At 39.2% G+C, this 21,186-nt stretch overlaps 1 protein-coding gene across 2 annotated transcripts in view; it reads right to left on the bottom strand.

Annotated features, from left to right (window-relative positions):
• Positions 1-1,738: 1,738 nt before the first annotated feature.
• ryr2a (ryanodine receptor 2a (cardiac)) overlaps positions 1,739-21,186 on the bottom strand; it is a 233,607-nt gene continuing 214,159 nt past the window's right edge. For both annotated transcript variants that reach the window (XM_077550282.1, XM_077550284.1), the window contains 10 exons: positions 20,727-20,769; positions 20,516-20,649; positions 19,128-19,188; positions 16,356-16,502; positions 16,059-16,193; positions 10,084-10,240; positions 9,797-9,861; positions 9,588-9,688; positions 3,768-3,819; positions 1,739-2,469 (listed from right to left, as the gene is read on the bottom strand). In XM_077550282.1, the coding sequence (XP_077406408.1) occupies positions 2,374-2,469; positions 3,768-3,819; positions 9,588-9,688; positions 9,797-9,861; positions 10,084-10,240; positions 16,059-16,193; positions 16,356-16,502; positions 19,128-19,188; positions 20,516-20,649; positions 20,727-20,769 (991 nt within the window). In that variant the 3' untranslated portion in view covers positions 1,739-2,373. The remainder of the gene's footprint in view (positions 2,470-3,767; positions 3,820-9,587; positions 9,689-9,796; positions 9,862-10,083; positions 10,241-16,058; positions 16,194-16,355; positions 16,503-19,127; positions 19,189-20,515; positions 20,650-20,726; positions 20,770-21,186) is intronic.

Here is a 21,186-nt window from a genome sequence, read left to right as displayed (position 1 = left end):
TATATTAGAGCTAAAACGATTACATTTTCTTCTTGGAATATTGAATTAATTGAATTTTGATTAATCACGATTAATCGCTTAATTAAAAAGGCTCTTGTATCAACATTTTTTGCCCGCCAAATTTAAAGAGCACCTGTTTTATGTAAATTATTTCGACATTTAATATTATGAGGACGTCCTCAACATTTTTTGATCCTCTGCACACCCTCATCCTCCTCTTTTTCTAATCAGTTAATTACTTGCATAATTTAAACTGGGAAGGGGGGGGGATGATGACCCCAATAGTTTGACATGAACAAATATTCTGAACGTCATATACAAACATTTATTAAATGCTTTACTTTAATGCATATAGTTAAGTTTATTGCTCAAATACAATCTGCGTTAACTTTAACGTAACCATCCGCTGTCATCTAGGATCATCTGCGGACAAAATTAATCGTGTGATTAATCTGCGTTAATAAATGATTAATGCAATAGTTTTTTGTGATTAATTAATTAGTTATTGCTTTAACTTTGACGGCACTTGTGTGTGTGTATATATATATATATATATATATATAGCCAGATTGATATTGTGAGTCACTCAAGGGATTTCTCCACAATATCAATCTGGGACTGCTCCACGGTGATTTGCTTGATAAAGACGGGACATTCTGTACAATAGATTGAGCTGATTGGACGATGCGGCCTTGTGACGTTTGTTATGACCAATCACGGCAACGGATGAAAATGTTGCCTTCGTTCTCATCGAAGGAGGTGGGGAAGGGGGTTGGGGAGCCCGAACAGCTTTACCAGCTAAAAATGCACGAAGCGCCTCTCGCTGTTCAACATTCAACAAGGAAACAGTGAGTAATTCTGCAAGAACAGAATTAATTGCACCGTCCATTCGGCCATGTTAGGTTTGCTTGTTTGCAACGACGTCGACGCTGGCTTCCTAGTTTCATCACAGCTGAGCTGCATATCTTACCCCCAAACAAAATGTTGCTCTGTGATTGGTCCAAACCGAAATCAACGGGCTCGGATTTCACTGTTAAAGTCAATAATTACATCAAAATACTTTGTACAGTAATTTTCAAAAAACATACAAGAGCCGAAACCATATTTTGTGTTTGCTCATGGCCATTCATTGCTGACGGACGCAAAGCGGAGCTAATTTAAACAAAAACGGAAATGTAACGGCCTACTCAATTGACGTCCGTTGCTGGTGGTAACAACACACAACTTTAAATAACTGTAAAATGACGTGATTACTTTGGGAAATTAACGAAAAAGAAGGTGCTACGGACGAGGCACGGGTGCCGTAAAGTCGAAACAACGTAACTCGAGGACTCCCTGTAGTATAATTTGATGAACATTTGTTGCAAATATTACTCTGTCTGAACCAAATTCGTCAGGCAAAATATTTTCAGCCCAGAAACCCCAAAGGAGCCAGATACTAATAATCAAATCCTTCAACACTACAGGACATTAATCCTCAATTCCAAAATCACAACTTATTCATTTACTTATTTATTTGTGTAGCCTTAAAAAGAAGCAAATTAAAGAACAAGCATAAAAAGGACCAGTCTGGCGAGTTTTAACTCACCATTCAACATCAAGTTGCAGGCAATTTTACAGAACGCACGCACGCACGCACGCACGCACGCACGCACGCACGCACGCACGCACGCACACACACACACACACACACACACACACACACAATATTGGCATGTGCAGATTGTGGACACCATGATAACATCTGGAAGCTCCACTTTAATTGAAATCATTAAAATGCTCCAAATTGTTAAACATTACAAAAGTATTCAGCTTCAGGCACATTGTCTTCCTACTTCATTGCAGGCAAAATTCAGCGAGGTCACATTTTTTGACAGTAGTAACAAAAGCAGATCTTTAAAGTTATATTGCAGCAAGTTTCAGTGTTGCAGTGTCCACTACCTGTACTACCATCAAGTATGTGTGGTAGACACAAGAAGTCGCACTCCTCAGTCCACACCTTCTCTTCCTTTTCATTTTTTAATGCTTGTTAGTGTTATGTCAAATACAAGAAAATAACTAATCTGAAGAAGCTGTCAGTCCCATGCCAACAGTTTAATTTGACGTTATATAATAAGATAATTTCCATGTACACAAAATATTCCAAAATGAGTGTGCTGCAATCTGAAGCAGAGTCAGCAAGTTGACCTGCTGAATCTGGAAGATCTTGGATGAAAGTGAGTCAGTCTGGTTTTAAATTTGTGGCTCCAGGATGTCTTGTCAGGAGAGTGTTGGTTGGTGTAATCCTGTGGTTCGCCAACACATGCTACTCAAATATATATGCAGCATACAGGGTTAAGGAACCACCAGATTGGACATAACTTCATACTCAGATCAGTTGAGTTGATCTTCATACTGTTTGCGGAAACAATCTCCAGCTGGGAAGAACTCCCAGCAACGCTCTTGGTACATCTTCCATACATAAGATTCCTTCAAGACAGACAGACAGACAGATAAAATTAAGGGGTTTACATTCAACAAAATGCATTTTCTTTAATTTGTGATCGAACCAGGTCTTTAGTGGATTTATAAAGTGTTCTTAAAGTTTTTCTAATGATGTAGCTATAATCGTCATAGACCTTGACAGTTTGAATTTACGTAGCTGCCAAAGAAAATACAGCCTCTGCTGGGCCTTTTTCAGGAGGGATGTGGTGCTGGGCTCCCAATTTAAGTCCCGGGAGATGATTATGCCCAGAAAGTGACATGACTCCACAAGGGATACCTGGATGCCTGATATTTTTCTTCCTCTTAAGCGATAAGCTCCATCTCTTTCAAGTTGGAGGGTTTTCTTGTCATCACCCCGATCTTTCATTCCCTCCACAGGTCAGAAATGAATTCACGTCTGGACTATCTGGGCCAGTGCAAAACGTTGAAATTCTTGACTACTTGAGGTGTGTGCTTTGAGATTTTGTCATGCTAAACTGTCCACTGCCACTGATGCCAAAGACCAAATTTCACCACAGACTGACCAATGTTGTTCGGGGAAATCTTGAGTAGCTCTCTCTTCTTTTTTTTTTCATTGTGCCATTTACTGTGATTAGGCACCCTGGTCCAGGGGCTGAAAAACATCCACAAAGTACTAGGTTCCCACTACCATGTTTGACAGTGGTAATGGTGTTCTCTGGGTTGAAGGCTTACCCCTTTTCATCACCAAATACATCATTGTAGCCCAAAAATGTAATTTGTGTCATCTGATCATAAACTATAAGACCAGAATTATTAAACTCTGTCCAGATGACCACTTGCAAAGGCAAAGTGAGTGTTTTTTTTCTGGATAAGTTGTTCTTCCATCAGCAGAGGCCACATTCACCAATATGGTAGCGATCCTTGAATTATTTTTCACCTCTCGCACTATGCTCCTGGCCAGCACTTTTGGCTTACGAGCATGTCCTTTGAAATTGTCCACAGTGCAGAATGTCTTGCAGTTTTTTAAATGACACTTTGCACAGTAGCCACTGGAAGTTCTGAAACCTGAAAACATTTTTGTTGCCCTGAACATGACTGCCCACAGTCAAACCTGATGCAGAGAGCGGCTGCTTTTCACCTTTTGAGTTTGAGTTGATCTTTTACTAATCAATCTGGATAATTAGGAAGCTTTAGAATAGTTTTGACTATTTAAAATAGTTTAAAACTTTGGATTTTCCCATAGACTTCAGAAGTTTGCAAAGGGTATGAATAATTTTGAAAGTGCCACTTTTTGTTCAAATGTTTAAATACTCGTGGTTTACCTGGCCTGTGTGCTCTGTTTCATCTTTGTTGATAAGATACATCACAAAGAATCTGAAAAAAAAAAATACACATCACACATGCCGTTAGAAAAATTCACCATCCATCCATCCATCCATCCCCTCTACCGCTTTTCCTATTGTAGCTCACAGGTATCTGGTGCCTATCAGCTCACCGGGTAAATGGTGGATTATATCCTGGACTGGCGGTCGCCAGGGCACATATAGAAAAATAAGAATCCTCACTCATCTTGTATAGACAATTTAGCATCTGCAATTAACTCAACATGGATGTTTTTGGTTTATGGGCATACCTTACTCAGGGGTGGGAAATTAACTTAATTTTCTAAAGGGCAAACTTGTCCGATGCCAACCTATGCTGACTACTCAATATGAATATGGTCTTTATTGAAACAATCCTGGAGGTAACACACAGTGATCTCCCATCTGACATCGATGGAAGGCTTTTTAACCTTGTCTAACACAAAAGTAAAACAAAGACATCAGTGTGCAGCATCCTGGAGTTTCAATACACCAATGATAACTGTATAGCAGCGCGTAGTTTAACCCATCTCCAACAGATTCTGAATGCTTTCCACATATAAGTGCATATAAGTGGCTTGGACTAAAAAACTCAAGTCCTCTTTCAACCACACATACTATATTAACTAACATTAAATTTTTATTAAATTAACACCCACAAAAACATGTATGTGGTGTGTATAATTGTGTCATTATTATTCAAGTATGCTTGTTGTGGTTTGGGTTGGGTTCGTTTTTTTTGTTTTTTTTTGTCTTTTGTCGATCACGATCAGTGTTTTTTTTGTGTGCGATTGTGTTCACCTGTGCTTGTCTTTCCTCTCCCGTGCTTCAGCCACTCAGTTCCCTCAGCCACTTGTGTCTTGTCCAGATGTGTCTCATTGTCTAATTAGTGATTGTGGATTTAGGCCCTGTTCACACGCAGGCAAAGCCGGCTTCGTTCCTCAAAGAGTCTTGGACACACGGAAACGTTTCAAGACGTGCGTGTGTCCAAAAGAAGACGCTGAGGACGTTTAATGCTGTATGTGTCAAGTCTGGAGTGACGCAGTACCGCAGCCACGGGGAGTTAACGGAAAGCGTAGAAAAAGAATTAGTGAAGAAGACGAACAACTGATTTGAATAGCCGATAGGCCAAGACTTTTGAAGCTGCAAGGCCGCCATATTACTCCTCCCAAAAAACGGTTATTGGGATACGATCCTATACATTTAGAGTATATATATATATATATATATATATATATATATATATATATATATATATATATATATATATATATACACAGTGCTCAGCGTAAATGTGTACACCCCCTTTGAAAAGTAAAATTTTAAACAATATCTCAATGAACACAAAAACAATTTCCAAAATGTTGGCAAGACAAAGTTTAATAATAAGTAATGTAATTTGATTACTTTTGCATTACTCCAATGCTCATAAAGACAAAATAAAAAATAAATAAATAAATAACACCACAATATATATATATCCGATAGGGCCTACAAATAGCAAAAATCATTGTGTAATTAAAAAGCATGTAGGCTATAGATTGATTGATTGATTGGTTGGTTGATTGAAGGCCATATGCTGTTTTCGAACTGTCACTGAAAGCAACCACACCTCACAGTTGAGACGGACGGACGGACGGACACAGACAGACAGACAGACAGATACATCCAATCATCAAAATGAACTTTTTTTGTTTGGAAGGTGCAACTCACATTATGGTTGTAGGCCAGCGGGCTAGCTAGCAAGAAGCTACAGCGCGTAGCATCCCGCTGGACTCTCAGCTCAAACGTTTGCTCCTTCAGAAAGACGAGTAAGTTCCAGTGAATACCGGTCACCTTTTCCTCCTCCTGCCCGTGAAGCTTTTTTCAAACTGCCCGCGTGTGGAGGACATGTAGCAACGGTCCCAATTACGCGGGCGTGCACGTGCACTCTCTTGCTCTGTCTCTCTATTTTTCTCGATCTCGAGCTCACTCTCTCTCACACTCCCTCTCATCGTAGAAATTGTAATCCCTCAAAGTAATCCCATTTTTAATAAATGTACCTGGAATACAGTTACATTTTTATTGTAATCTGATTACGTAACGGTGGTACATGTATTCCATTACTCCCCAAGCCTGCGTGTGTGTGTGTGTGTGTACATATATATATATATATCCATCCATCCATCTTCTTAACCGCTTGTCCTCACAAGAGTCGCGGGAGGTGCTGGAGCCTATCCCAGCCGGCTTCGGGCACCCTGAACTGGTTGCCAGTCAATCGGAGATATATATATATACAGTATATATATATATATATATATACAGTATATATATATATATATATATATATATATATATATATATAGCAAGTTTTGCAGCATTGACACTTCTGAGAAGAATCAAAGATGAATGTGAATCGTGAATCGAATCAAATCGGGCCTTTCTGAATCGAATTGAATCGATTTATATATATATATATATATATATATATATATATATACCTGTATACAAAAACTACAGAAAACTGTGCAAAGGGTGAAGGTTTTGCAAGTTATAATTTTACATTTACTTTTGTCTTCTTGCATGTAATGTTTTATCTTTTTTTCTTTCTTTCTTTTTTACATCGAGCCATCCATTTAACAGTCGACAGCAAGTGGCAAAATGTGTTTTTAAAGGTATTAATTGTACATGAAAAATAATGAAGTTGTCAATTTAATTCTGGACAAAATATCAAGTTTTACTGCTGAAAATGGCTCAATGAGTCAAGTATCCATTTACAAGGATGACGAATGACAAGAAACTTTGGTGACGACTGATGGGAACAAGTGCCTCGTGTCTTGCGTGTGTATGTTCGCCTGGGTTGCTAAATGCTAATGTATAGAGAGGACTGTATTAAATATATGTGTGGGTGTGACGATTTCTGTTTCATTAAAGGATCTCTAAGTCGGCTATGATTGGCTGAGGAGGTGGAAAAAGCCAAATTAAGTAAAGAGGACATCAATTCACCTCCATGACATGACAACACAAATCTACAATCTTTGTTTGAGTCTAATATTGAGTCTAATATTTTATGTGTGTATTTATTTGCATATAAACCTTTATGGTTGTGGTTTTCTGTTAGATTTTGGTGAAATTATTTATTTTAACAATATTTTGTAAACAATTACTTCCTGTTTGGGCATAGACGAGACATGAGAGCATCATGAGAGAGAGAGATGGCAGCATTATTGTCGTGTGATGGACTTTTATTGTCTTGGATTTATCTACTTTGTATTACGCACACGTTATGTTATATTTTGTTTACTTATTGAATGCTTGAGTCAAAGAAAATGACTAACTATTGACTGTAAATACAGGAATACTATGGAATATCTTTGTTTTACTTGGAATGCCTCTGTCAGTCCTAAAATAGTGTAGACTTGTAGACAAAACTGCTATGACGGAAGCATGGTTAAAAAAAATTTTTTGTAAAATGCCAAGCTCTGCTTTCACACACAAAAGAGCACTTTGGGCAGTGATAAGCATCATCATATCTGTATATCACCCTAATTTTCTTAACGTAAAAATGTTGAGACACAATTTTATTTGTCAGAGCAAGGAAAAATAAATGATAATGATAAAATAAACTCATTCACTCCCGACTGTTTTACTGGATTTTGACTGATTTTGCAAGGCCCACAGAATATTGTGTTATAACCTACCAAAAGAAAGATTAGAGTCTCTTCTTTCAACAGAAAAAAAGTAAATTTGTATCCGTTTTGCACCAATTAGCATTAGAATGATAAAGTTTCATCATTATTCACAAACCTGTTGAAAACTGGTTGATCTCTTATACTCTGCTACCATCTGCTGGCCGTTTTTTGTAATAACTACCATTGCTTTAAGCCACCTCTTCAGGTCAGTGGCCGCATCAAAGCCTTCTGTATGCCCTAGCATAAAAAAAAAGTATTAATACGTGTAACGAATATTGCCCGTCACCCTCAATTTTTTTATTTTATGTGCCTTTTTAAACATTTCCCCCTGGGGAATGTGTGTGCGTGTCTTAACTCTGTGTTTTCAGTTCCTCCAGCAGGGACTGGACATCGTTTTATAACCCCCAGGAAACGCATACCACAGCTACGACAGACCTGAAATCCTGTCTGATAAGCAGTCCCCAGACCATCTTTTATGGTCTGGCCCATCCACAGGAATTAGCCATGCTTTTTGCAGGAAACAATGCCCCGTGGAAGGTGTATGGTACAACAGTGCCTTCCAACGGTCACTATCGATTATCCTCAAGAATCCTGCCGCTCCTAATTAATCTGAAGTCTACATAATTCTCTATGTACTTGACTGACATCAAATAACTCCTGTTGTTTATCTTTGTACACAACCTGTATGTCTATCTCAAATGAATGATGTGTGTAATTTCTGTAGCCACCTAAGTTTAGCTAATTAGTAAGCTTAGCGGATTCTATAACTTTATGATCACGGTAATGTTTGAAATGTGTTCAGAATGATAAATTAAGCATCTGGCTTGTCAATTATGATCCAAAATTATCAAATACTATCCCAATACTTTGTCTCAGTCGACCAAGTCTGCTTCATGCGCACAGAAGGGGCGGAGCTACGGTCCGGCCCCCCTGCTGACAGCTTTAAAAACAAGCGTGTGAAGGAACTTCTCTCTCTTTTCCTGCAACTCTTTTCCTCACGCTCTTTTCCTGGAACTCTTTTCCTGAACTCTCTTCCCCCTGAACTGCTCAAGGACTCTCTCGTTCCTGCAACTCCTCCACCTCACGTCTGGCCCCATGAACTTTTCCTGATCATCACGAGAGACGTGGTCGCTGAGGGTGACTACGCGGCTTCTTCCTTTGAGCCACAGCACGCGTCACAAGGCGCGCATCAAGCAAGGACTCGCAGGCATCCTGCACATCCCCCAGGGCGTGCGTGTCTGTTCCAGCCGTGACCGCCACGCCGCGACCGCCACGCCGCGCGTGCATCACCGACCAGCAGCCAGAGACTCCCGGGCAGCATTCCAGCTGGACGTGCGCCAGCCAAGGACCGGCCGCTGCGTGCACCTGACCAGCAGCCGGAGACCTGCTGCAGCATTCCAGCATTCAACCTTGGATCGACGCTCGAGTCTCTCTCTCTCCCGTGCGACTGAACCAGTTTCGTGAGATGCGCCTCCATGGCAATCTGATGATCATATACTACTGGTGCAATGTTTTTATTCAAACATAAAATAATTGACAGGTCAAAGGCTTACATCTTTTTCCTCATCTACCTTTTTCATATACCTTCTTTTATCTTAGTTAGTTAGGTTGCAAGTTTTCTTTTTATCTTCGATTCACATTTTTATTCCGTTTCATTAATAGGTTAGGCTGTGACTGATATATGTGTGTTTACTAAATACATTTGTTGTCTAGAAATTCCATTTCTGCCGAATCATTTGTGTTTACTGAGTGGATTAGTAATTCTCTTATGAAAGCAATGAACTCCATGATTAACTAAAGTAGCAACTTCAGATTATGAATACTTGATAATATGATTTTTATCGTTTATTTTGCTCCTACAAACAAGCAAAGTCAACATGGTGTCCCCGAGGTTGCTGACGAAATTACAACTCCCCTCAGTACCGTCTAAATTTCTCATAAGCCATTACGGCAACCCAAATAATCGCATACGTTTTTGGGACCATGGCAATATTTAAAATAGAACGTTTTCACGTTTTTGGGAGCAAATGAATTTATTTTAAAAACAAATCTTACACAAAATATACAGTGATCAACACCAGTTATTCAGACACATCTCATATGTACTTACAAGTAATTGGCCAAGTTGTGCTCCTGTAGTGTGTGTGTTTCAAAGCCATGTGGCACTGTGTCAAAGTAGTCATTGCCTATTCCACAGATAAAACATTTTGTCTGGAAGACAATGAATTAAAAGTTAAATGACTGCTGTCAAACCATCTGACGTGCCTAGAGTTTGTTTTCCAATGTATATGATTTGTTTGATTGTCTTTGCCTGTTTACCTCCATGTCTTCTTTCACTTGTTCTTGCTGATCCCGTAGTTCTCCAAAAGCATCAATGATTAAACCTAGGATTTTCAAGACAACAGATGAAAACATCGCTTTGATTTTGTTAGATGAAGCAAATATAGCAAAATGCCAATGATGTGACTCATACCAGTAAGCATTTTCACCCAAAAGACTTGAGACACCTTGAGTCATCAAGTGAACGCCAATAACACTAAATAACACAGTAACACTGAGATGCTGTACTTGTGCAAAAATGTGTGCAATTTAATTGCATGGCTCACCTTGGATGATTGCCAGAAGGATTACAATAACAAAGAAGAAGAAGGTGATGTCAAATATGATGCGATAGATCTCATATTCGTCTCCTGCTGGGTCTTCAATCTGGTCACCGATGCCTCCCCCTGCTCGCACACCTACATACATGTGGAACATGTAGCACTGGCAAAAAAAAAAAAAAAGGATATGGGGAAAGAGTGTGGGAAAGTGAATGTTACTTGCTGGATTTAAAAGTTTATTAAATTATACTGATATATTAATTCATAAGCTTGATTTAAAAAAAGAAAAAACTGCTTTCTGCTGAAATGTAAACAGTTTTAGGATTAATTGAATCACTATATGATCATTTTGTGTAGTTAAACTTTAGAACGGGTCTTTTGACCTGGAAAATAACAGGTGAAATGAGAAAAAAAAAGTGAAGTAATCCATCTTACCTATTAGGGGTGTGCCAAAAAAAACGATTCTCATAAGAATCGCGATTCTCATTTACTATAATTCAGAATTGATTTTAAATGTCCCAAAATAGATTTTATTTAAGCTATTTTATACTGCCTTGCCCTTGTTTGTGTGTGTTTTTATTGGGGGCGCTTTTCATGTTCATGTACACGATTTGGCCACTTAGAGGCAGTGTGGTTCCGCGTGTTCTGATACACTCTTAATTTGTAGCCACATTAAAGAGTAGAAGGAAAAATTCACAATCAAGTTAAGCCAATAAAAGCTGTTGTTGTTTTTTTGCAGCGTAGGAAGAGCATATGCAGTGAGTAATGTTAAGATGCTTCTCTTTATACATTCCTGAAGCGCTTTGTATGAATAGCCGTTCTTTTGAGTGCTAAATAGCGCTAATTAGAATTAGCGAGTCAGACTGGAGTAGATCATGACGATTATTTGCACATCCATAAATTGAAGCAGAAATCATTGTCAATCAAATCATTTTTAATTGAAAAGCGATTCTGAATCGAATCGCAGACCCAAAAATCGGAATCGAATCCTGAGACAATCAAAAAGTCCCACCCGTTTCTCTAAACTTAACTTGTTGTTTATTTGTAACCGCCATGATGAAAAAGTGATTTAAAAATATATTTTAAGTACTCACTCGCAAAACTATTATGGCGGAAAGACCAAGAGAAACAAGTAAAAAGACGAAATCAACACAGATCTCTCATCCTGGCAAGATATTAATTCTCAAAAAGGGTGCTGAGGAAAGAAAACCTCGCTGTCAGCACCACACTTTCTTCTGTCCATCTTTTCATACCACTAAATCTGTCCCCTTTGTGTAGAAAAGGTGACGACTGCCCCCAAAAATCCTTAATAGGAATAAATAGAGCTGTATGGAATGCTATGGGTGGCTGGCTATGTGGGATTAGTTTGAACATTTCCGGGTGACAGAAAGCCCCACTCCCACCATTACAAAACACACGTACACACACCATCAGCTGTCGAGCCCTTATATAGTATTTCTTTCACATGGTTTGGCAGCAATTGCAGCTGTACTTCACTCTTTATCGAGTTCTAAGTTTCAGGTCATTTAATTTATTATGATATGTGTTATATTATGTTACATTGATAGCATTATAATAGATTGGAAACCATCAAATGCTGCACAGCTCTCCTTACTAAGTTAATGAAATTCATTCATTCAAACTTAAAGCTGCTCAATGCAGAAAATTGGAATTTCGAATAGCTATTGCCACGTTTGGCCGAAAAATTAATTATAGAATTTTTAAAATGTGCAGAATTTCACAAGTTACTTCATGTTAAACTTAAACAGGGATGACGAGAGTCCTGTAGGTTTTGGATATTTCCCTTCTTCAACACAGATGATTCATGATCAGCTCATCAGCAAGCTCTGCATAAGCCTGATAATGATCCTGTTAATCGGAATCAACTGCAGTTCGAGTAGGGAAACCTCTCAAACCTGTAGGACTCCGGCCCTCGAGGACCGCAGTTTGCCATCCATAAAGATTAGATACCGGTACCTCTTAATATGAAAAGAAAAATGCACTCAGCTGTCACCAATGTCTTACAAATGCAATTATGCCATCTAGTGGCAGGGAAATGACCTCAATACAAATCAATATCACACTTTTTTTTTTTTTTTTTTTTTACAGTACATCTTTTTAATTGGCTGGCTACCAGTTCAGGGTGTACCCCGCCTACTGCCCGAAGCCAGCTGGGATAGGCTCCAGCAACCCCCGCGACCCTTGTGAGGAAAAGCGTTTAAGAAAATGGTTGGATGGATGGATCTTTTTAATTTTAACTCAATGTTATGATTATGAAATTACTGTATGAATGACTAAAAAATGCAGCCATATTTCTATTAGTTTAACATTTTTCCCACTTTTATGTGTACAAGAGTATGAAAAATTAGTGTACATTTTATTGTACATTTAGAACAGATGTAAAAATTTGCGATTATTTGAGTTAACTATTGAAGTTCTGCGATTAATTATGATTAAAAAAAATATTCTAGGGCTCGTACTTTGATTAAATTGTTCTATGTAATCTACCTAAATGAATCCCAATGGGAAGCATCTTAGACAGATGGACAATGCTAAATTGCAAAAAAAAATGTGACTTATGGTATCTAATGTAGGCACAGCACCAAAGTTTAAAGGATTCGCCATGAAAAAACTTTGACTTTCTGTTTAATGTCTACCTCGTTGTTGGTCTCTTATAGGGATAGTTGACTCATTGAGCAATTTTCAGCAGTAAAAAGTTCATATTTTGTCCAGAATGAATTTGATAACTTCATTATTTTTCTTGAACAATTTATAAATTTAAAAACAAATTTTTCCACTTGCTGTCGACTGAAGATGACATCACCTGTGCTGAGGAAGTGCACTGCAGCTCAATTCAGATTTTTTTCACAAGTATCTGATCTTTTCATGCAGTGTGAACGGTAAAATTCCAATTTTTTCATACCCAACCTGGGCCTCTTTCGTATGTGGATATAAATTGGATATGAATGCGATGCGTCTGCACTGTGAACGCTCATCCGCACGCATCCGATTCAAACGTCATCAAAAGCCAGATTGCGGGAGAGAGTGCATGGAAGAGAGACTACTGACACGTCTATGAATATATACAAAGCTGTTTTGAGTAACAGTGTTACATTTTTATTTGTTTTAACATGAAGCATGAGGTTGACATGTGTGGTGATAGTAGAAATTCAGCTGTGCAGACGGTTCAGAACGGCAATTATGCGACGTCATCTTTGGTAGACTTCTCAATGAAACGAGGAGTGTCCCCTTATTTCCCCCAAATTACCTCTTCCAACCTCACTACTCTGGCGACAAGAGATGAAAAAACAAGTCAGATGGATTTCTATTGCTGTTTATAAACATCACATTCAAAACTGATGCACAAGGAAGCCGAGGACAGCACCCAACCAGGAGCGAGCGTGAAAACAGTCCACCAACCAGGAGCGCGGTCGTTCGCACAGCTTAATTTGCATAATGTGTGCGGACAAGACATATAAATCGAACTCCTAACAAGTCAGCGAAACATCAGTCCACCAATCTGTAGCGTGCGTTGGCACAGCTAAATTTGCATATGACACTGATAAAAGTCGCTTGCCTAGGTGGCTTGGCTGGCAGTAAAACGTTGCGAGTCGGGACAACATTTACTTCCGTGAACACTGCAACGTGATGTCGTAGTTTTGGGTGTACGCCACTCGACGTGCTCTTTGCGCATGCGAGTCGCATCACTGGCGCGTTGCGTTCACATTAAATGTCGCATTTGTTTTTATAATGTAAACGGTACATAAAAAGATTCAACAAAAAATCTGAATTGGCCATCACGCTCTACAATGTGAACGTGCCTTAGAGTGGGACCAAATAATTTTAGAATAATATTTACACATGGAAGAGAGTAAAATAAATAATTGAAAATAAATAAATACATAAAAGTCACTCAAGGGTTGAGGAGCGAACTCACGACATTCAGCTTAGGAGACAGCGGATCTATTTCCTGAGCCACGCAGCTCCTGCTGTGTGTTAGTATATTGCTCATATCAGCTGCCTGGAATCTTCCTAACTCTTGGAGATAAGCAAACAGTAGGGGGGGGGGGGCATAGCTCAGGTGGTAGTGTGGCAGTCTCCCAAACTGAAGGTCGGAAGTTTGTTCCTCAACCCTTGAGTGACTTCTATTTGTTCCCCTATTTTTTATTTTACTCTCTTCCAAGTATAAATTTTAGCCTACTTTAAAAATGAGTCTATTTGGTCATACTCTAAATAGAGTCAAATTTACTCTGAATACAGTCACATTTACTCTAAAGAATTTACTGTGTAGAAAGTACTCAAAGTGTGTCACGTTTTTTTCACATTTTTTTTACATTACAGCCTTAAAAGAAAAACTAAGTTTTTTTTTTTTTTTTTTTTAAAGGTCTATTCAACACCCCATAACGACAAAATGGAAGGTTTTTGCATATACTGTGTAATACAAATAAAACGTGAAATCATGTGTACATACTGTAAGTGCACTCACCCATTGCTCAATACTTTATGCACCTTTGGCAGCCTCAAGTTTTGTTGAATATAATGCCACAAGCTTTACACATCTACTGAGGGGCAAATTCAAGTCTGGGTCACTCAAGGATAGTTACAGTGTTCCTGAAGCCATCCCATTTATATCTTGGGCTATGTTTTTAGGGTCACCGTGGAACCATCACCCTTGTCTGAGGTCAAGAGTGGTGAAGGATGTCTCTGAAGATTGCTGCATTATCTTTGCCTCTTCCTTACATTTACAAAATGATAGAGGCCACTCTGTTCACTGGGACTTTCAAAGCAGATTCCCCCCAACCCCCCTCGTACCCTTCCCCAGATCTGTGCCTCAAGACAATGCTGTTTCAGAGGTCTAAAGACAATTCCTTTGACTTCATGCTTGATTTGAGCTCAAACATGCACTATCAACGGTGGTACCATATATAGACAAGTGTGTGCCTTTCAAAATGACGTCCAATCAAATGAATTTACACCCCGTGGACTCCAATTAAGCTATACTGTATAAATACCTCAAGGACGATGAGTGGAAATGGGGTGCACCTTGGCCAAATTTAAATTTGAGTTTCATGGCAAAGGCTATGAATATATTTCATATGATTTCTTATTTTTAAATTTTTAATCAATTTGCAATAATTGAAATAAAATGTTACATTGTCATTATGGGGTTTACATGTATAATTTTGAGAACATATAACATGTTAATTAGAGGCATTTTAAATGTTGGCAGCTGTGTCCTGACTCCCATTTAACATGAGTTTGACTGTAATTGACTAATTCTGGACATAGCCACATCCCTTAGTTATAAATGGGTGTTCAAACTTTTGCAACCACATGATTTCAGTTGCTTAGTTTATGTACTTCTTTCGAAAAGATTTCATGATTTTTACAACTGAGTTGTACAGTTCAAATTAATGCTGGAAATGAGTGAAATAATTTATATTGGTCTAATTTTGTAATATCACTAAAACCAGGCACTTTAGCAGGGGTGTGTAAATTTTGTATATCCACTGGTTGAAAGATATGTATACAAAAAAACTGATTGTTTTTGGAACCAGGATTCAACTTTGATTAGTGTGATGTGCTGTATTTGAATAGATACAAAATACAGAAGCTTATTCAGACAAAAGCCAGTGCTTGAGGGTGAATGCTGCAAAACTAAATTCCAGTGACTTTCAATCCATAAATGGCAATGGACCCACTTTACTCACACGTTACTTTGCCTTTTCAAGTCGACAAAAGACTTATCTAACACTGCGGGGTCAAAGCTGCCGTGAGCAACTTTTCAGAGCAATGAGAAAAGATAGCACAGACACAGCATGTGGAATAATAGTTTTCTTACCAATTCTCCCGCACCACATTTTTTTTTGACTTAATAGCATTACATGAGGATGCATAGAGGATTATATGAGGTTTTGGCAGCCTAATCTACTAGTATTGTGTATTGTCAAACATCCAAGTACAATCCTTTTAATACTCACTGTCAACATGTCATCACATTTCATGTCAGGTAATTCTCCATCTTCACTCTTGTTGTAGAACTTTCTGAAGAAGTTGAAGGCTACTACAGTGTACAGATACACCACCACTGCTAACAGACCAACTGTTAACACTAACTGGAAGGAAATACAGTCACAGAAAAAACATGTTACAAAGGAAGTAGTCTTCGGGGCAATTCACAAAGACGAAGAGGTATAATCTGCTACTTTAAAAATGAGATGACTATCCTTCTCTGTACAAGATTATTAGTGTAGGTTTAGAGGCTCAAAGCAGCAGACCTGTTTGCCATTGTGCGTCACTGAGGACAGGATAGTCCGCAGTGTCTTGAAACCCATTGCAATGTCAAGCAGATGTGCAGCAAAGAAAAAGTTGTTGTAGTGACCCAGGATGGACATTGTCATATACCAGGCCAGATACAGGAACGACTACGAAATGGCAGAGAAATCAGATGTTTTGGTTTGAATGAAGAAGCCCTTATCATATTTGTACGTTTTAGCTATTAACTCATTTGCTCCCAAAAACGTATACATTTGTTCTATTTCAAATGTTTTAAGTGTCCCAAAGACGTATTTTATTATTTTTTTTTTTTGCTAGAGCATACAGAAGGCTGCAGAGAACTGGTAAGGCAATGGTAGTAATTGAAAAAAACGGCCAGAAGGTGGCAGCAGAGAATAAGAGATCAACCAGGGCCATGTTGCATACAAGCTTATTTACCCACAGTTCTAAACAGATTTGTGAATAATGATGAAACTTAACTATATTCTAATGCTAATTGCTGCAAAACGGAAACAAATCGAAATATACTTTTTTTCTGATAAAGGAGGAGACTCTAATCTTTCTTTTGGTATGTTCCATGTTTTTATAGCAATAGAACACAATAGTCTTTTGGCTTTGCTTGCAAAATCAGTCAAAATCTAGTAAAAGCGAAAGGGTTTGCTTCAGTGAAAATGGCTGGGAGTGAATGAGTTAATGCTAGGTTAATACTGTATGGTTCAAGTGACACAATTCAGATTTCTGCAGAATAAAAAATGCATTAAATGAAAATATTTTCAACTTGGAAACAGACCTTTTCTAAATATGTATAAAATACGCTACATGGTGGACCACCATTTCTTTAAAGCAAGTCTGGAAATCATTCTCTATGGTCTTCCCGAACTCCTTCCAGTCCCGAGTTTTTGCCAGCGTCCATCAGCTGCCTTTGGAGTCCCACAGGCCAAAAAGGCCCAATAGGACTGCTTCCTTAAAGGTGCACTGCGGAGTTTGTCTTTTTTTTTTTACTCGCGACGGCCAGCTCTGGCCTAAAGCATTAACCTCAGCTTCGGTGTCAAGCTTGTGCATGGTGCGCGTGCTAATATGTGCGCTCGAATAAACTCTTCATTTTTTTCAGTTCAGCTCAAAGCTGGCCTATTCTTTTTTTTTTTTCAGTTTCCATCCCAATTGTGTTATATGCTAGCAAACACAATACTACATGTCCGCGGGGACGAGCATGACGTCACCCTCCACCACTCCACCCCTCCCCACCCCCAAGAAACTGAGGGGAAGATACAAGCTGGTAGGTCCATCGCATTTGAAAAAGTCAGGGTTCTAAGTACTCATTTGGGCATTGGTGGAGCATGCATGATGTAGAAAAATATTTAACATTAACATTTTAAACTCTGCAATGCAGCTTTAACTTGACAGCATTTCTTACCGCTGGTGTCCATCAACGGGTTAAGGGATTGTGGACACGACAAGCAACGACTCGTCAACCACCTTTTGGTCAAAGCTCCGGTCAGCCGCCTCAACAATGGCGGTGCGGAACATGGTCCATCCCCCGTCTCTCCCCAGATGGGGGTAAATGGAGGTACGATTTGAAACTCCTTCTGACAGGGGCCTCTGTGACGTTACCAGCATACTCCCACAATACGTTTGAGTCTACCAGGTCAGAACGGCATCTTCCCCCATCATCGCAGCCAACACATCGCTAGGCGTTGTTCACTTGGCAGCCTTGCCCTGCTCTTCACCTGAGTGTGCGGCTGCAAATCTGATGACATGACCATAAAGTCGATAATCAAAATGCGGATTAGGGTGTCCTGGTCCCAAGTGGACACCCTTATGTCTATGGTGTTCGTTATGGAACGTCTGTGACAGAAGTTCAGTAACAGAACACCACTTGGGTTCAGACAGTTTCTTCCAATCAAACCCTTCCAGGTGTCACTGTCGTTACCCATGTGAGCAATGTCGTCCCCCAGCAGAACGAGGGAGTATACAGAGGGAAAACTCGCCAGCACATCCCACGTCCCTACAGCAAGGTTCTGTAGCTGGAGATCAGGCCGCCAAGTGCGCCTGGCCCTTTTGGGCCCTGCCACAGGTGGTGAGTGGAAAGGGGGGCCCACTGTATCTTTACAAGCTGTGCCCAGCTGGGTCCCATGAGCAACAGCAGATGCTCACCGTCTAACACCACCTTCAGGCCTGGTTGCAGACGGTGACCCATGTCCAGGCAAGGGAAAATGTGCTCCAATTTTATTATTACTCATCATAAGGGATCTGTGAGATGTGCTGTGTCTGGTCCTCACCTAGTACTTTTTTAAAGTTTGCTATGGAAGACCCTATTAGGGGCAAAAAGATCCACACAACTTAGCTCCTAGGATCATTGGGACACACAAACCCCTTCACCACAATAAAGTGGTTGCTCATGGAGTGGTGAATTGAATATTTACTTTGAATTTGGGCATCTGTTGGCACCTGTTAACCTTTGTAAAATTCATACTCGCAAGTAGAGTATACTTATTGTGACATTTGATATGTATTTGATATGACATGCGATATTTGTTTGGTGGTGTACTGAGAGATTTTTGTCATGCAAAATTTAACACTGGACTCCACTACAATGTAGTGTGCCATTCTTTAAGTATGTATTTATTTTAGCATAGTTTTAATTGAATTTGAATTAAGTTAATTTACCATTACTGTAGTGTTGTGAACCTAAATTCCAGTGAATCTGCTATCATGACTCTAGAGATGGTGGCGCTCCAGACAAGGTCGCCAAGTCATACTAGTTGCATGCTTACATTGTCAGTGAACACCACTCCCAGCTTCCAGATCTGGTACTTGACATCAACAGAGTTCAGCCTGTTGACAAAATCAAAGATTGTGCTCTTGAGAACAAAGACTTTTGTCACACTAATCACACCAGATCTTGTCATCTTTCCAGCACTATGTCCTTCTATAGGCATTCTAAAGGTGGACCCGTTTACATACGCATGGATTTTAACGGTTTTGTTGTTGTTTATGCCTTCCTTCCCGACCAATCTACTAGTCTGGTTGGCATACATAAGTTTCTACAAAATGTACTATACTGTTGTACTAATATAGAGCAAACTTGTCATGACAGTCAGGGTTCCTTTTAAAATACATGGTGTTTTGTTTTGTTTTTTACCTAAAAGTCTTATTATACATGGTGATTTTTTGAATAAAAAAAGCTATACATAGTATTTTTTTAATTTAAAAAAAGCCTTACTAAAACTTGGTCAGTTGGGAGGGACTTACAAGATTATCTGTAGAGTTCTAATGCAAAAGCTATCAAGCGCCATTTATACAAAAATAGAGCTACACCATCGTTTCATGGGACATTTCCTAACTCTGTAAAAGATAACAAATATTATGTAAAACTTGTTGAAAATAAGGGTTTGGAGTATACCTTCAGTGCAACATTTCGAGGTATTGATGGGGAAATATTGTAAAGTTTGATAAATATCTGGTGTTCCCATTTTTGTGTCTAATCTTGTATTTGCCAAAAATAATTACGCAGTTTTTTTTCTTAATGCCGTCGCCATGTTGGGACAGATGTGACATCACCATGTTGACAGGCCGTCATTCACACCCATTAGTTACCATTGAGTGATATGCTTGATCGCTTCCCTTTGGATATAAATCTGTCATTTAGACTCGGATATTTATTTTTACTTATTTTAACGGAAAGGATATAACCTGTCCCGACAGACAGGTTTCCAGCTTGCATGCGGCAGGAGATTACTTGATTAGTTTGGTTCTTTATTGAACATATAAACACAAAGAAAACACATTACAAGTCTAAAATATGAATTGAAGTAAAAAAAGAAATCAAGAATAGGAAGAAAGAAAAGAGTTTATATGTTCAAAAGGGTTAGGAGGAAGTTAAAAACGTATCTAGTCCTACCCCTTATTTGTTTGCATGCGTTACAGCACCTCATTTGTCTCGTCTAGTCTGTCAACAAACGGGTGTCGTCAATCACGGTTTGATGGACCTTCTGTAATTATTGACTCTGGAGAGATTACCTTTTTATGTTTGCAGTCGTACAAACAACCTTTTCGACGAACTCTGATAAATGAGGCCCTATGACGGTGAAGGAGGCCAAAAGTATTTTTGGAAATGAACATGTACTGTATTTACTCTCTCATACAAGTGCTGTTTACTCACACAGAAGCCAGGTAACTGTCTTTTCTGGGCTTCCTCTTTTTATGAGCATCACTGAAGTCCAGAGCAGCTTTGTCCAATCCCAGAAGTTCGCTGATCCGGTCATGACCATAAAATTCGCCATATTTATCCATCACCTGTGGAAAAGCAGAGTACAATTGTATTGACACATTTTAAGTGGAATTTTCTAAATTAAACTGTCAAATATACCTACCTTTCGCTTCACAAACTTATCCCAGTAGTTGTTCGGAAAAGATCTAAAAATTATAAAGCAAAAGTCTAAGCATGAATTGATCTCAATAATAATAATCAAGGCTAAGTTTTTTGCCCTTGGCAGGGTCACCCATTACAAAAAGGCGAGGGACCAGACAAAGCATGGCTCAAAAGGCCAGACGAGGACAATATTTGGACGTTTTCCTTGATGGCGAGCGTTTGTTGGAACCCATGGGCCTCAAAAGGCATTGTGGGTCTTCCTTCCCATTGGATCACCAGCTTTGGGAGGGGCCAAATGGGGTCAGGTGCAGTGTAAATTGGGTGATGGGCGATGGCAGGGACCTTGACGGTCCGATTTGAGTTGTGGGAGCAGTAACCAAAGCACAGAAGTCCAGACTTTCTGAATCTGACAATCGACTTCCTGATGGACTCTCCTCTACCGGAAACTGAAGTGTGATTCC

The sequence above is a fragment of the Vanacampus margaritifer genome, chromosome 18, assembly GCF_051991255.1.
Source record: "Vanacampus margaritifer isolate UIUO_Vmar chromosome 18, RoL_Vmar_1.0, whole genome shotgun sequence".
In the NCBI taxonomy this organism is placed as follows: domain Eukaryota; kingdom Metazoa; phylum Chordata; class Actinopteri; order Syngnathiformes; family Syngnathidae; genus Vanacampus; species Vanacampus margaritifer.
The sequence above is the reverse complement of the archived record's forward strand: the minus strand, read 5'-3'. Positions and strand labels throughout refer to the sequence as shown.